The sequence below is a fragment of the Triticum dicoccoides genome, chromosome 5A (assembly GCF_002162155.2).
Source record: "Triticum dicoccoides isolate Atlit2015 ecotype Zavitan chromosome 5A, WEW_v2.0, whole genome shotgun sequence".
Lineage (NCBI taxonomy): Eukaryota > Viridiplantae > Streptophyta > Magnoliopsida > Poales > Poaceae > Triticum > Triticum dicoccoides.
Window position 1 is genome coordinate 43,954,542 of NC_041388.1, and position 12,614 is coordinate 43,967,155.

The 12,614-nt window shown below is 46.4% G+C and overlaps 3 protein-coding genes across 3 annotated transcripts in view; all 3 read left to right on the top strand.

Moving 5' to 3' along the window:
• Positions 1-266: 266 nt before the first annotated feature.
• Positions 267-2,246, top strand: LOC119296929 (cationic amino acid transporter 1-like). The gene is made up of 2 exons (XM_037574933.1): positions 267-549; positions 681-2,246. Exons 1-2 carry the CDS (start codon positions 348-350, stop codon positions 2,060-2,062), a joined length of 1,584 nt encoding a protein of 527 aa, XP_037430830.1. The 5' UTR covers positions 267-347; the 3' UTR covers positions 2,063-2,246.
• A 4,360-nt stretch (positions 2,247-6,606) lies between these two features.
• Positions 6,607-7,884, top strand: LOC119296931 (brain acid soluble protein 1-like). Its single transcript, XM_037574934.1, has 2 exons — positions 6,607-6,698; positions 7,010-7,884. Exons 1-2 carry the CDS (start codon positions 6,681-6,683, stop codon positions 7,787-7,789), a joined length of 798 nt encoding a protein of 265 aa, XP_037430831.1. The 5' UTR covers positions 6,607-6,680; the 3' UTR covers positions 7,790-7,884.
• A 3,162-nt stretch (positions 7,885-11,046) lies between these two features.
• Positions 11,047-12,614, top strand: part of LOC119299002 (U3 snoRNP-associated protein-like YAOH) — a 4,685-nt gene continuing 3,117 nt past the window's right edge. Inside the window, exons 1-2 of the mRNA XM_037576317.1 lie at positions 11,047-11,557; positions 11,711-12,047. Of these exons, the coding sequence (XP_037432214.1) occupies positions 11,106-11,557; positions 11,711-12,047 (789 nt within the window). The 5' untranslated portion in view covers positions 11,047-11,105. The remainder of the gene's footprint in view (positions 11,558-11,710; positions 12,048-12,614) is intronic.

A 12,614-nucleotide genomic window follows, 5' to 3' on the forward strand; every position in this document is an offset into this window, starting at 1 on the left:
CTCCTACATATACGCACGCCCGACCCCATGCATCGGTCACAGATTCATTCTCCGCCCCGAGATACCCGCGCGTCCGGCCACCAGCTCGCGCGTGCCTGCGACCCGCCAGCTCGCGCGCGCGCGTACTGCCGCCACCAGCCATGGCGCCCGGCGAGGCGACGGACGTCGGCATGCGCCGGCCCGCCGGGTGCTGCGGCGGCGGCGTCTTCCCGGAGGATTCGTTCGCGAGCTGGGGCGCGTACGGGCGCGCGCTGCTGGAGACGGGGCCGCGGCTCAGGGACCGGCTCACGGCGCGCTCCGCCGTAGACGTCGAGGTGCACGCCGTCCGCGGCCGCAGCGGCGCCGACATGCGCCGGGAGCTCAACTGGTGGGACCTCGCGTGGTTCGGCGTCGGCGCCGTCATCGGGGCCGGCATCTTCGTGCTCACCGGCCAGGAGGCCAAGGAGGCCGCTGGCCCCGCCGTCGTGCTCTCCTACGCCGTCTCCGGCATCTCGGCCATGCTCTCCGTGTTCTGCTACACCGAGTTCGCCATCGAGATCCCAGTCGCAGGTGACTCTCATCTCATCTCATGTCCGATCTACGGCTAGATCGTATCCTACCTACGTTCCTACTTCCATTGACTCCATGCATGCATGAGATGGATGAGTAGAACTCTCATCTCATTGACTCCATGCATGCAGGCGGTTCGTTCGCGTACCTGCGGGTGGAGCTGGGCGACTTCATGGCCTTCATCGCCGCCGGCAACATCCTGCTCGAGTACTGCATCGGCGGCGCGGCGGTGGCGCGCTCCTGGACCTCCTACTTCGCCACGCTGCTCAACCACCACCCCAACGACTTCCGCATCCACGCCACGTCGCTCGCCGAGGACTACAACCGCCTCGACCCCATCGCCGTCGTCGTCATCACGCTCATCTGCCTCTTCGCCGTGCTCAGCACCAAGGGCTCCTCCCGCTTCAACTACATCCTCTCCATCGTCCACTTCGCCGTCATCATCTTCATCATCGGCGCCGGCCTCTCCAAGGCCAAGCTCTCCAACTTCACCGCCGAGTTCGCGCCCTACGGCGCCCGCGGCATCTTCGCCGCGTCCGCGGTGCTCTTCTTCGCCTACATCGGCTTCGACGCCGTCAGCACCATGGCCGAGGAGACCAAGAACCCGGCCAAGGACATCCCCGTGGGGCTCGTCGGCGCCATGGCGCTCACCACCGTCGTCTACTGCATTCTCGCCGTCACGCTCTGCCTCATGCAGCCGTACCGGGACATCGACCCCGACGCGCCCTTCTCCGTCGCCTTCAGCGCCGTCGGCATGGACTGGGCCAAGTACATCGTGGCCTTCGGCGCGCTCAAGGGGATGACCACCGTGCTGCTCGTCAGCGCCGTGGGCCAGGCCAGGTACCTCACCCACATCGCGCGGACGCACATGGCGCCGCCGTGCCTCGCCGTCGTGTCCCCGCGCTGGGGAACGCCGGTGCGCGCCACAGTCACGATGCTCACCGCCACGGCCATCATCGCGTTCTTCACCGACCTCGGCATCCTCTCCAACCTCCTCTCCATCTCCACGCTCTTCATCTTCATGCTCGTCGCCGTCGCACTGCTCGTCCACCGCTACTACGCCTCCGGTGAAACCACCGCCGCCAACCGTAACAAGCTCGTCTCGTGCGTCGCCGTGATCCTCGCCGCCTCCGTCGGTACAGCGGTGTACTGGGGCGTGGCGGTGGACGGCGGGTGGGCGGCATACGTGGTGACCGTGCCGGCGTGGTTCGCGGCGACGCTTTACCTGCACCTCGGGGTGCCAAAGGCGAGGGTGCCAAAGATGTGGGGGGTGCCGCTGGTGCCGTGGCTGCCGTCGGCGTCCATCTTCATCAACATCTTCCTGCTCGGATCCATCGATGCAAAGTCTTTCATGAGGTTCGCGATATGGACGGTGGCGTTGCTCGTGTACTACTTCTTCGTCGGCCTCCACGCCTCCTACGACACTGCCAAGGTGCTCGCGGCCGAGGCTGCCGCCGCCAGGGTGGAAGAAGGCGGCCACAAGGCCGTGGAAATTGCCGGAGCTAGCAGCTAATTAGCACAGGAATTCATTAGACTAGTGATCTGTACGTCCATTATTTTTCACAATCGCAAAATAGTTGATGTACTAGCTACTAGTAGTGTCGTTTTATTTGTTAAGAATTTTTTGACGAAAGTATGGTTAGCTGATTTAATATGCAGTCTTGCTAAGTCTCAATTAATTAAGTCTCAGTCGATGCTATATTAATTTGTCAAATCTTACATTAGATGTGCGTAACATTTTGTTTTCAATTTTTTTATTTTCTCTCTTGCATGCTATGTAACTTGACCAAAACTTGGTTAAATCTCAGTCAACTGAGATCTCAACCTTCAATATAATATTTTGTAGCAATCTAAATCTTATACCTCGGCCTAATTAAAATACTGAAGTCTCGAAGGACCATTTGACTTGCATGTCAAGTGTGTATGTTTAGAATAACATCAAGAAGCTCGATTTACCCCTTCGTCGACTAGGATTTTTGCCTTTCGGAGGTGGTGTCGTCGATCCACCTCATATTTTGTGGCCTTAGGGCTATGGGGGCATGGTGGATCTCGGCCTTGCTGACGGAAGGGCTCTTTTATTAGATATTTCTTCGAGTTTTATTGGGGTTTGTGTCCTGCCCGGGAAGGCGAGACAGCGACAACTTCCTGAAGTTGGAATAATGTTCCCCCGCCTAGCCTCCGCCCCGATGGTGCGTTTTGCATTGTCAGGGAACGTGTGGAGGTATGTCACATGATTTGATTGGTGGTTGTCTTTAATGGATATGCTCGGATCTAGTCTTCGTTCTTCTACATTCGTGTGTCTTCAAGTTGAATGCTTTCGACCTATACTCTTCATTGACAGTGCTTGCTGTGTTTGGTACATTGTTCCTATGAGGCCTTAGTCCGACAACTTTTTTGACTGTTTACTATAATAAGTTTTGCCTGACTCCGGCGACAGAGGGGCGGTGATACCGGCGCGCCTTCTACTCGCTTCAGTGCTTGTAGTTGTCTTTGTAAATTTTGTTTTCAGTGTTTGTTGTACTATCATCATTGAAGAAAAATAGGTCGAGATTTTTCTCGAAAAAACGTGTATGTTTAGGGTAGATCTTATTTGTTGGCATGCGGCAAATAGACAAGGCTTCACCGAGTGAGGGGTGGCTTCGCCGCTATTGATGGAGGTGGGACGGTCAGCGTGCTGGGTTCCCAGCATTGTTTTTTTTGTTTGTTCACTATAAATTGGCATTTTCTCCTTTTTACCTCTATGTGCTTTTTTTTATTTAAATTATGTCTTTTTCTCTTTTTAGATTTGGTTTTTTCTTCTTTTTTTTCTTTTTTCACATTTTATTTATTATAATTTTTATAATACACGATAAATATTTTTATAATATACAGTAAAGCTTTTACATATACGCATTGAACTATTTTTAGTACACGATAAACATTTTTCAAATGATTTGTTAATATAAGATGAATATTTTTTTGATATAGAACATTTTTGAATATTTGATAAACTTTACTAACTATAGAGAAACCTTTTCTTAATATGCAGTGATTTTTTAATATACATTTGATTTCTTTAACATACTGAGCTATTTTTTAAAAAATGATAGTTTTAAAAATATCTTGGTCCTAAAAATTAATAGCCGGGTTTTGGTGAAAATCCGACTACAAAGCAAAAGAGAAAAAAAGAACTCATAGGCAGAGTGGGCGGGCCATCCCATTTGCCCTCGATTTAGGCGGAGCTTCCCCTATCAGACAGCCCAAACATATGGGCTGAATTTGGGGAATCAAATTGGGTGCGGTTTATTGGTCTGAACACATGGGGTGGAATAGAGGGTCGGATTGGAGATGCTCTAATCTTGTTAAAACTAGAGGATCCATTACTTATACAACAGAGAGGTACAGATATCTTGGGCCCTGATAAGTGTCACATGTGTGGCATGAACACATGACAACTTCGAACGTTTTTTTGGCAAGTTTAGCGACGTGAGGATGATAATTTTAGTTGTCAAGCATGGCAACTTTTTTCGGATGACAAGTTTCAGCTTTTTTGGGTTTGGTTATTCTTTTCGGATGACAACTTTAGTTGTAAAAACCATCTGAGTCTGAACTGCTTTGTACCACACGTGTGGTACTTATCATTTGGAAATATTTTTTATCTTTAATCAAACAAACTGTTGTTTGCTATAATCTATACCAATATAAAAATACTCAAAGAGGCAGATTCAATTAATCTTGACCATTAAATCATATCAATCTAACGACCTAGACTGCTTCAATGTCGAGCGCTCAACACGTTTAGCATGCAGTTAATTTCATGCCAAATATAGTGCTAATCACATAATAACACGCAAATAATATCATACTTAATATCCGCATGCACTTAATATATTTCTAAATTAAGTGCATTGCACGTACATTTTGACAAATATTTCCAAATGAACGTGCATTGCACGTACATCTGCAAAAACAAAACGTGCATTGCACATACACATTGACTAGTAAGAATTCAAAAACCGGAAATGCCAAGTAGAGCTTGTTTATTTGAAAAATTCGAAAATCATATTTTGAAGTTTCACGAAAAAACTGAAGAAAAAAAAGACATGGACCTACATATGTATACTACATCATTGTAAAATTTCATGACGAAATACATTTTGGTGTGAGCTGTGCAAAAAAAAAGGAAAACTATGTATTTCTAGCACATGCATCAGTCACTATAAAAGTCCATCATTTTTTGTGTGCAGCTCACGCTAAAACGTATTTCGTCATGCAGATGTAGTATAAATCTGTAGGTTCATGTGCATTTTTTCAGATTGTTTTTTGAAACTTCAAAATATGGTTTTTTGGAGGAGGTCAGCGACGTGGACATGGAGCAATGACGGAGGAGAGCAACGGCGCATGCGCGGGGGGAAGGGATTTGGATGGGTCCTGGCGGAATCTGGCGTGACGGACATGTCCCGGCGACCCCAAATCGGCGCACATATGGGGGGTGTCGCCGTGTCGGACAACCCAGACATATGGGTTGGATTTGAGGGATCCGGTTGGGTGGCGTTTTTTGGTCCGGACACATGGGGATGAAGTAGTAGAGGGTCCCGTTGGAGCTACCGACACATTATACTGACACAACATAGAAATACACTTTTTTTATCTGTAATCAAACAAACTGTTGTTTGCTATAGAAAGAATTCAAGAACCTGAAATGCCAGATAGAGCTTGAGCACCATAGTGCTTTTTAGAACCTGAAATGCCAGATAGAGCTTGAGCACCATAGTGCTTTTTATTTGGAAAAAAATATCCAAAAACCATATTTTGAAGTTTCAAAATATATAGAAAAAACATGAACCTAGGTATGCATACTACATCTTTGTAAAATTTCATGACGAAATACGTTTTGGTGTGGGTTGTACAAGTAAACAAAACCGTGTATTTCTAGCACATACACTATTCATTATAAAAGTCCATTTTCTTGTGCGGCTCACACCAAAACATATTTCGCCATGAAGACGTAGTGTAGGTTCATGTGTATTTTTTCCGATTTTTTTGAAACTTCAAAATATGATTTGTTTTTTAGATTTTCCAAAAAGCGCGCTGGAGCTAAAAAAAATCCACTCTCTTCCAGAACACAATACTTTGAAACTTCAGAAAATGTCTATCATGCATGGTCCATGGCTAGAGTGCTAAAAAGGTGCATAAATTTTCATTATATATGATTTTAACATGGCTACGAAGCTATACCTTTCTTTAGTTGAGGGGATTCCCACGAGTGGTTATCCTCCACCTTTAAAAGAACCCTTCTTGTGACCAAAGAAGCCACTATCTATGATCTTCTCATGCTTTATCTTCTCCGTTGGCCGGCCAGGGATATTCCTATCCGCACTCCAATCGATGAATGCCAAAAATGCAAACTGGTGGCCGTGCTTGAAATGGAGGTGCTCAACTATACCCAACTGAATAAAACCCAGACATATAGTTTCAAAGCAATATTGCTTTGAGTATTTCATCCTAAACATAATTAATATTTCATTCCATGGTATCCTCGAGAAGGAAAACAAGTCATGCAGAATTCAATGACTGCCGAGTTCCGTTCTATATATACTGTCTTGTAGGAAACCAGGTCGATTTTTAACTCATTGGGGTTGTGGTGTTCAAGGTAAATAAGGCAGCAGCTGCACCGCTTGCTGTTTTTTCTTTTAACAACCTACTCCTATAAGCACCTCCGAAAGACTGAGTCGATATATCATCTTGAAATTTACGAATGTACCGCTCGCTGTTGAATGGTAAAATGATGTTCCATCTCGAAATCCATGATAGGGGTTCAAGTTATTTAGGTATAGCAGGTGCAACAATTACCGGTTGGATTATTCTAGGTCTAGAATGGTTGTGGCCAGTTGTTAGCTCATCTTGGAACCCACTTACGGCCACGACTACAACTCATGGAAAAGAAGAGCAGGTTGTATATATCAAAGGGCCCCTCTTTTCACTTTCCAACGATTCCTTAGGTGACCCACACAAATATTCCGTCTCAGCTCATTAGCTCCATATAAATGCAACTTCTTGCGTTGTCCATGATTCCACCAGCCTGCCTTATAATGTCTTGAGAGCTCTCCACAAGAACTTCCAGCTCCAAGCTCCAACCGGAGGCTTCAAGAATGACTTCCGAACCAGAGGTTTGTGAGCCTGCCCATCTATCTGTGTAACTCAAACCATTTTTTTCTCTTCTCATGCTTGTGCTTTTCTTTAGGGTAATGCTTGTGCATATTTTTTTTGATTTATTAACTACTTCCTCTGTACTAGTGTAATGTCAAAAACGCTCTTATATTATGAGACGGAGGGAGATTCTATGTAACTAACCACACTAGTCATTGACGCTTATGTCCTACTCCCTCCATCCTATAATATACGAGCGTCTTATATTATGGAACGGAGGGAGTATCAGATAGCACATTTTTCTAATATATCTACATGTATCAATCTGCAGACACCGCGAATAACCGAGCTCCATGTAAGGATGGACTGCAACGGGTGCGTGCACAAGATGAGGAAGACCCTGACCGGCATTGACGGTGTAGGCGAGGTACATGTTGATCAAGCGAACCACAAGATCACGGTGGTGGGGATCGCCGATCCTGCGAGGATCGTCAAGGCCATCAGGAAGGCCAACAGGGTTCCCGCCATCTGCTCGCACACCGACCCTGCAGCTCCGGCGCCACCCGCCGAAGGGGGAGAAGCCCCGGCTGCAGCTCCGGCGCCACCCGCGGGAGGGGGAGAAGCCCCGGCTGCAGCTCCGGCGCCACCCGCGGGAGGGGGAGAAGCCCCGCCTGCAGCTCCGGCGCCACCCGCGGAAGGGGAAGCCCCGGTTGCTGATGTGCCTCCGCCTCCGCCTGCAGAAGAGGCACCAGCAGAACCCACCGCGGCAGAGAACAAAGAGGCGCCACCATCGGCTGGAGCACCAGCCACCTCCATGATATACATGGTGCGTGACTGCCCATACAGCCACCATGCGTACAGAGGTCATTGGGCAACCCATCCGAGCAACATTCATGGCGTCAGATATGAATATGATGATGCTGCACCATATTACGCAGCACATAGTCGTAGCTACAGTCCTCCTCGCATATCAGAGTACGGCCATGTGGGCTCTTCAGCCCAAGAAGGAAGATGCTACTACCATCCAGCGGCTGCTAGGGGAAGAGGAGATGGGAGCCAGATCACTTCGATGTTCAGCGAGGAGAACCCCAACGCATGCAGCATAGCATAATTGAAAAAGAGGCCGTTTGCGTAAGGAATCTGTTTCTGTAAACTCTTTCGGCCCGAAAGGGCAAGTGAGATAGATTTTTGCTTTTTGCCTATATATATGATGTGGTGTAAAATGGATATGTGGTTTAGTTTTTCATAAGGTGGGGCGTGGGATTTGTGTAGAGGTAACGCATGTGGAACAATAAGATGCTTGACTTGTAGTGGTCGAGAGATAATCTTTCTGGCAATAGTCGCTATTTTTATTGCCGTCCATCCAATAGAACTTCACAAAGCCGTGGTCCTCGACGAAAGTCATTCGCGAGCGGGCATGGAAATACCTTTCTATGTTGCGACGTAGTCCTAGAAAACTCTGACGGCTAAGGGTTGTTTTCTGACGGAGACTACTAGGGAGCAAAAGGCGGATTTTATCACTTCTATGGAAACCGCTAGGCCTAATTTTACTTGGTAATATTACTTGACTGCTAGGCCTTCCTTCTCTAGGGAGATCAAGTGTATTTTGCTAGGAGTTAATAGGCGTTCACTTGATGTTAGAAAAAATGGAAATGGAGGATTAGGTTGATTATTAAGTTTTACGTGCGGTCTAAACTTGACGGCTTTGATAGGACTGTTGTTGTGGTTAAGAGGGCTGCATAACCTGAGCACTAACCCGCTTTCTTGACTGAGTTGGTTCGTACTTGTGGAGATGAAAATTTATTCATGGTTGTGGGAGGATGTTTTAATATTATTTGTTAATGTGCCAAAAAGAATAATGAAAATTTCAGCGCTAGATGAACTTTTTATGTTTAATGCTATAATTGAAAATCTTTGGCGTGATGGAGATAGCTCTCTCAGGACGTCGATTTACTTGGAATAATAGTCTTGCTACACCAACTTATTAAAAGTCGGGTCACCTTTCGGATAGCTCCGAGAGGGGATAATTTCTTTTCCCTAATTATGTTGTGTGCATTGCGAAGGGGACTTTCTGATCATGATCCCCTTCCGTTTGACTCTAGTGAGACTGCTCACGTGGGGAACAAAGCGGCTTTCTCTTTTGAGTTATCATGGTTTGAGAACGACGGCTTTATTGAGATGATTGTTGTAGGATGGGAAAAAGAATTAGGATACCACCAATGTTGAGAAAGGTAGCAATATAAGATCCATCATCTTAGACGGTTCTTGCATGGGAACTAAGAATGTGAGCGTATTTTATAAAATTAAAAAATAAAGGATACTTTGTCTTATCGATGTATTAGATATCAAAGCATAATCGGCTCCCCTTGTTCAGGCAGAATGCGCTACTAAAAGAGAGGCCAGCAAGAGCATAGCTAAACTTCTGCATGCGGAGGATATTAAATGGGCCTGAATTTCCAAAGTGAGGTACGTGAGGGAAGGTGGCAATAACACCAAAAAATTCATTTGATCGCTGATGCGAAGCGTAGAAAAATGAAAAATGTCCAACTTAAAAAAGACGAGTGAACTAGTGTGGGTCACGAGAATCCCAAGTCATGTATTTCTAATTACTATAAACAATTGTTTGGGCGCCCCGTGCTCAACTTCATATCGATGGATGAAGACACCATAGTTTGAGGACTATCAATGGGGACATGATGCCAATGTTTGAGGACTTATTCAACCGAAAGCTTTAATTGCTTAAAGTTTAAACTCAACTTTGGCATGGTCACTTTGCTTCCTAAGAAGGACGATGTTTTTTTTTTCGAAAAGGGGGGACTCCCCGGCCTCTGCATCAGAACAATGCATACGGCCACATTTATAGATAAATAAAGAGGTTCAACAAGGTCTTATAGTCTGAAAACAAAATAACGGCAAGCTCATAAAGAGCCACAACGCCAAAAACAATAGGTCCAAAAGCCACAACCGGCTGGCATAACAAAGATAGGTAAACTAATCGCCTATCCTATTACATGACCGCCATCCAAACCGGTTGAAGATATCCCGCGCTACCATCTCCCACCGGACAGATGCAGTAACCAAACGCTCCCTGGCCTCCGTCGAACGATGTGGCGTGGCGTGGTTTAAGTGATTTCGGTCAAATTATTTGCTAAATGTTAGTTTCAATTTTATATCGAATGGATAAAAATAGGCTAACAATGATAGCACAAATTGTGGTACATACTACTACGACTTCCATGCCTGCCAACACATCCTTGAGGGGGTGGTCGTCCTTCATGAAACTATTCATGAGTTGCACTCTAAGAACCTCGAGGAGATTAATTTTAAAGTGGATTTGTGAAAACCCTATGATAAAGTCATTTAGGGTGGTACTATCGGGGTGAAAATCAGTGACAATACATCGACCACTATTTTAAAACCTAGGAAGGGGTTGCAGCCAGGGGATCCTATGCCGCCAATCCTATTCAACATTGTTGTTGATCTGTTGGTGGTCATTATAGCAAGGGGTAAGCAGGATGGCTAGGTGGATGGTCTCATCTAGGAAATCTATTGACGGGAAGTGGGTATCATTCTCTAGTAAGCGGGTAATACTATAATTTTTATGGAGCACGACGTGAACAAGACAGATAGTATGAAACAAATCATTTACCTTTTTGAGCAATTGTCCGGACTTAAGATATTCATAAAAGTGAATTATTCTGCTTTGAGCATGTCAAAGAGGAAGAGTAAACAAGTTTAAAAAAAATTCAGCCGTTGTAAAGGAAAACTGATGTAATATGGTGGACGATTTGATTTTAGTGAATTATGTGGTCACAAGCTTAGCCACTGGAACGACGACGACAAGGTTTATCCCTTGTAGACGAGCTGGGTTTGGAGGTTCGTAGATGCTTGAGCCATGTATAGAAAAATCCATTGGATGTCCATTTTTTATTTGGACCATGTACAGATTGTGTCTTTTCTAGGGAAATGTCTGATGTTGAGATGGACAATTGGGGAAGAGCATTGTTGGATACACCCCCTAGTTTTATCTACAAGCTCTTAGTTAACGATGTAAGTTTGATTTGAGATGAATAAAACTAGCCATGAAGGCCTTCTTGTCAAAAAAAAAAGTTGCTCCCGCATTTTTTAGGGCTATTTTTTTTAGGGGAATTGTTTTAGCGTTAGTTGCTCCCGCATAAAAAAAAAATTTGAGAAGAGAAGAACTCCCGCATAAATAAAAGAGAATCTGTAACCACACAAATGGGCCTAGGTTTTTTTTAGGTGAAAGTGGGCCTAGGTTTTTTCCTGCCCAGCTTCAACACTGGCCCACAAAAAGCCCACAAAACGGTGCTAACTGGGCGGTCGGGCTCCGGCGCAAAACCCCGCCGCAGAAAGGAAACCTAAAACCCTAACTTGCCGCCCCCTTCCTCCCCCCACAACACCGACCAATGGCGCCGCGCGGCAACCGCAGCAGCAAGAAGCCGCCGCCGCCGCCGCGGGGCAAGGGCAAGGGCAAGCGCCCCTCCGCCGCCGCCGCCGGAGACGACCCCTTCTTCGAGTCGGAGCCCAAGCGCCGCCGCGCCCGCGCGGACGAGGACATCGAGAGCGGGGACAGCGACGACGACACCCTCGCGCTGGGCGGCGCCGTCGCGGGCGGGGATGAGGAGGAGGAGGAGGAGGAGGAGAAGGAGACGGCCGGGGAGAAGAGGTTGCGGATGACCAAGGAGTACCTGGAGAGGATCGCCGACGCGGTGAAGAGGAACAAGGAGGAAGAGGAGGAGGACGACGACGAAGATGACGACGAGGATGATGGTTTGCCCGGGGGGAGGCGGGTCGCCAAGCTCCTCCGGAAGAAGCAGCTCGTGGAGAGCGGCAGGCAGCGCCTGAGCCTCGCCGCAAGGTGAGCAGCAATTCTCTGCGAGTTTATTAATTTTTGCTGTCCTTCCATTTTGCCACCCGGTTGTATTGTTGCTTAGACTGCCTCGCTCAAATCAAATTAATGGAGTAGGATTTTTTTCACCTCATGTATGTGACAAGGCATTGCAATTTGCAGGGTGTTACCACCTGGCCAGCAGGATGGATTCAAATTTATAGCCAAGCACCGGCAGCCAGTGACTGCCGTTGCTTTGTCGAAGGACAGCGACAAGGGGTTTTCGGCATCCAAAGATGGAGTTATCCTCCATTGGGATGTCGAGACCGGGCAAAGCGAGAAGTATTTGTGGCCAACTGAAAAGGTGTTGGTTTCTCACCATGCTAAAGCTCCTCTCTCTAAGAAGAGAAGCCAGCAGGTGCTTGCACTGGCTGTTAGTTCCGATGGGCGATACTTGGCCACTGGTGGCTTCGATAGGCATATCCATTTGTGGGATGTTCGATCACGGGAGCACATACAGGTGTGGTATTCATTTGTCGATGATATAAGAGCTAACCATATTACTCAGAGAAATGCTTGCAAGTTTGATTCCTTTTTCTCGAACAAGCACCCTAATGTGTCATTGTATATTAGAAGAAACTGTCAAGATGCTGCAGAATTTGTAACGGCCCAACCAAAACAAGGCAAACAAAAACTGCAAACCAGAAGGTCCCGACAGAAGCAAACCAGAACAATGATGAAAAGCAAAATTGTAGAGCTAGCTAGCAGGAACTATCGTGCTTGTAAAATTGAAAATTGTTTTTCTTTATTAATTTGTGTGACGGAATGGGTAGCTTACATTATTTCCATGTATATGTGTTGTATGTCAGAGTCATACTGTCTAATAACCCAAAACAAATCAAGGCAAACCATTTATAGTTCATCTGAGATGTTTCTCTTGAGCTGTTATTGCCTTCGCAATGTTATTTAGACAATATAAGCTATCAAACATTGTTTTGTTACTGTGCTCATAGTTTTTCTGGAAGGTGGAGTACAATCACAAAGTAGAAGGAATAACGTTATATATATACATGTTGCATTTGCCAAG

Coding starts and splice junctions, on each gene's coding strand:
- LOC119296929 (XM_037574933.1), top strand. CDS start 348: ATGCGCCGGGAGCTCAACTGGTGGGACCTCGCGTGGTTCGGCGTCGGC. Junction 550..680: donor CATCGAGATCCCAGTCGCAG/GTGACTCTCATC, acceptor CCATGCATGCAG/GCGGTTCGTTCGCGTACCTG.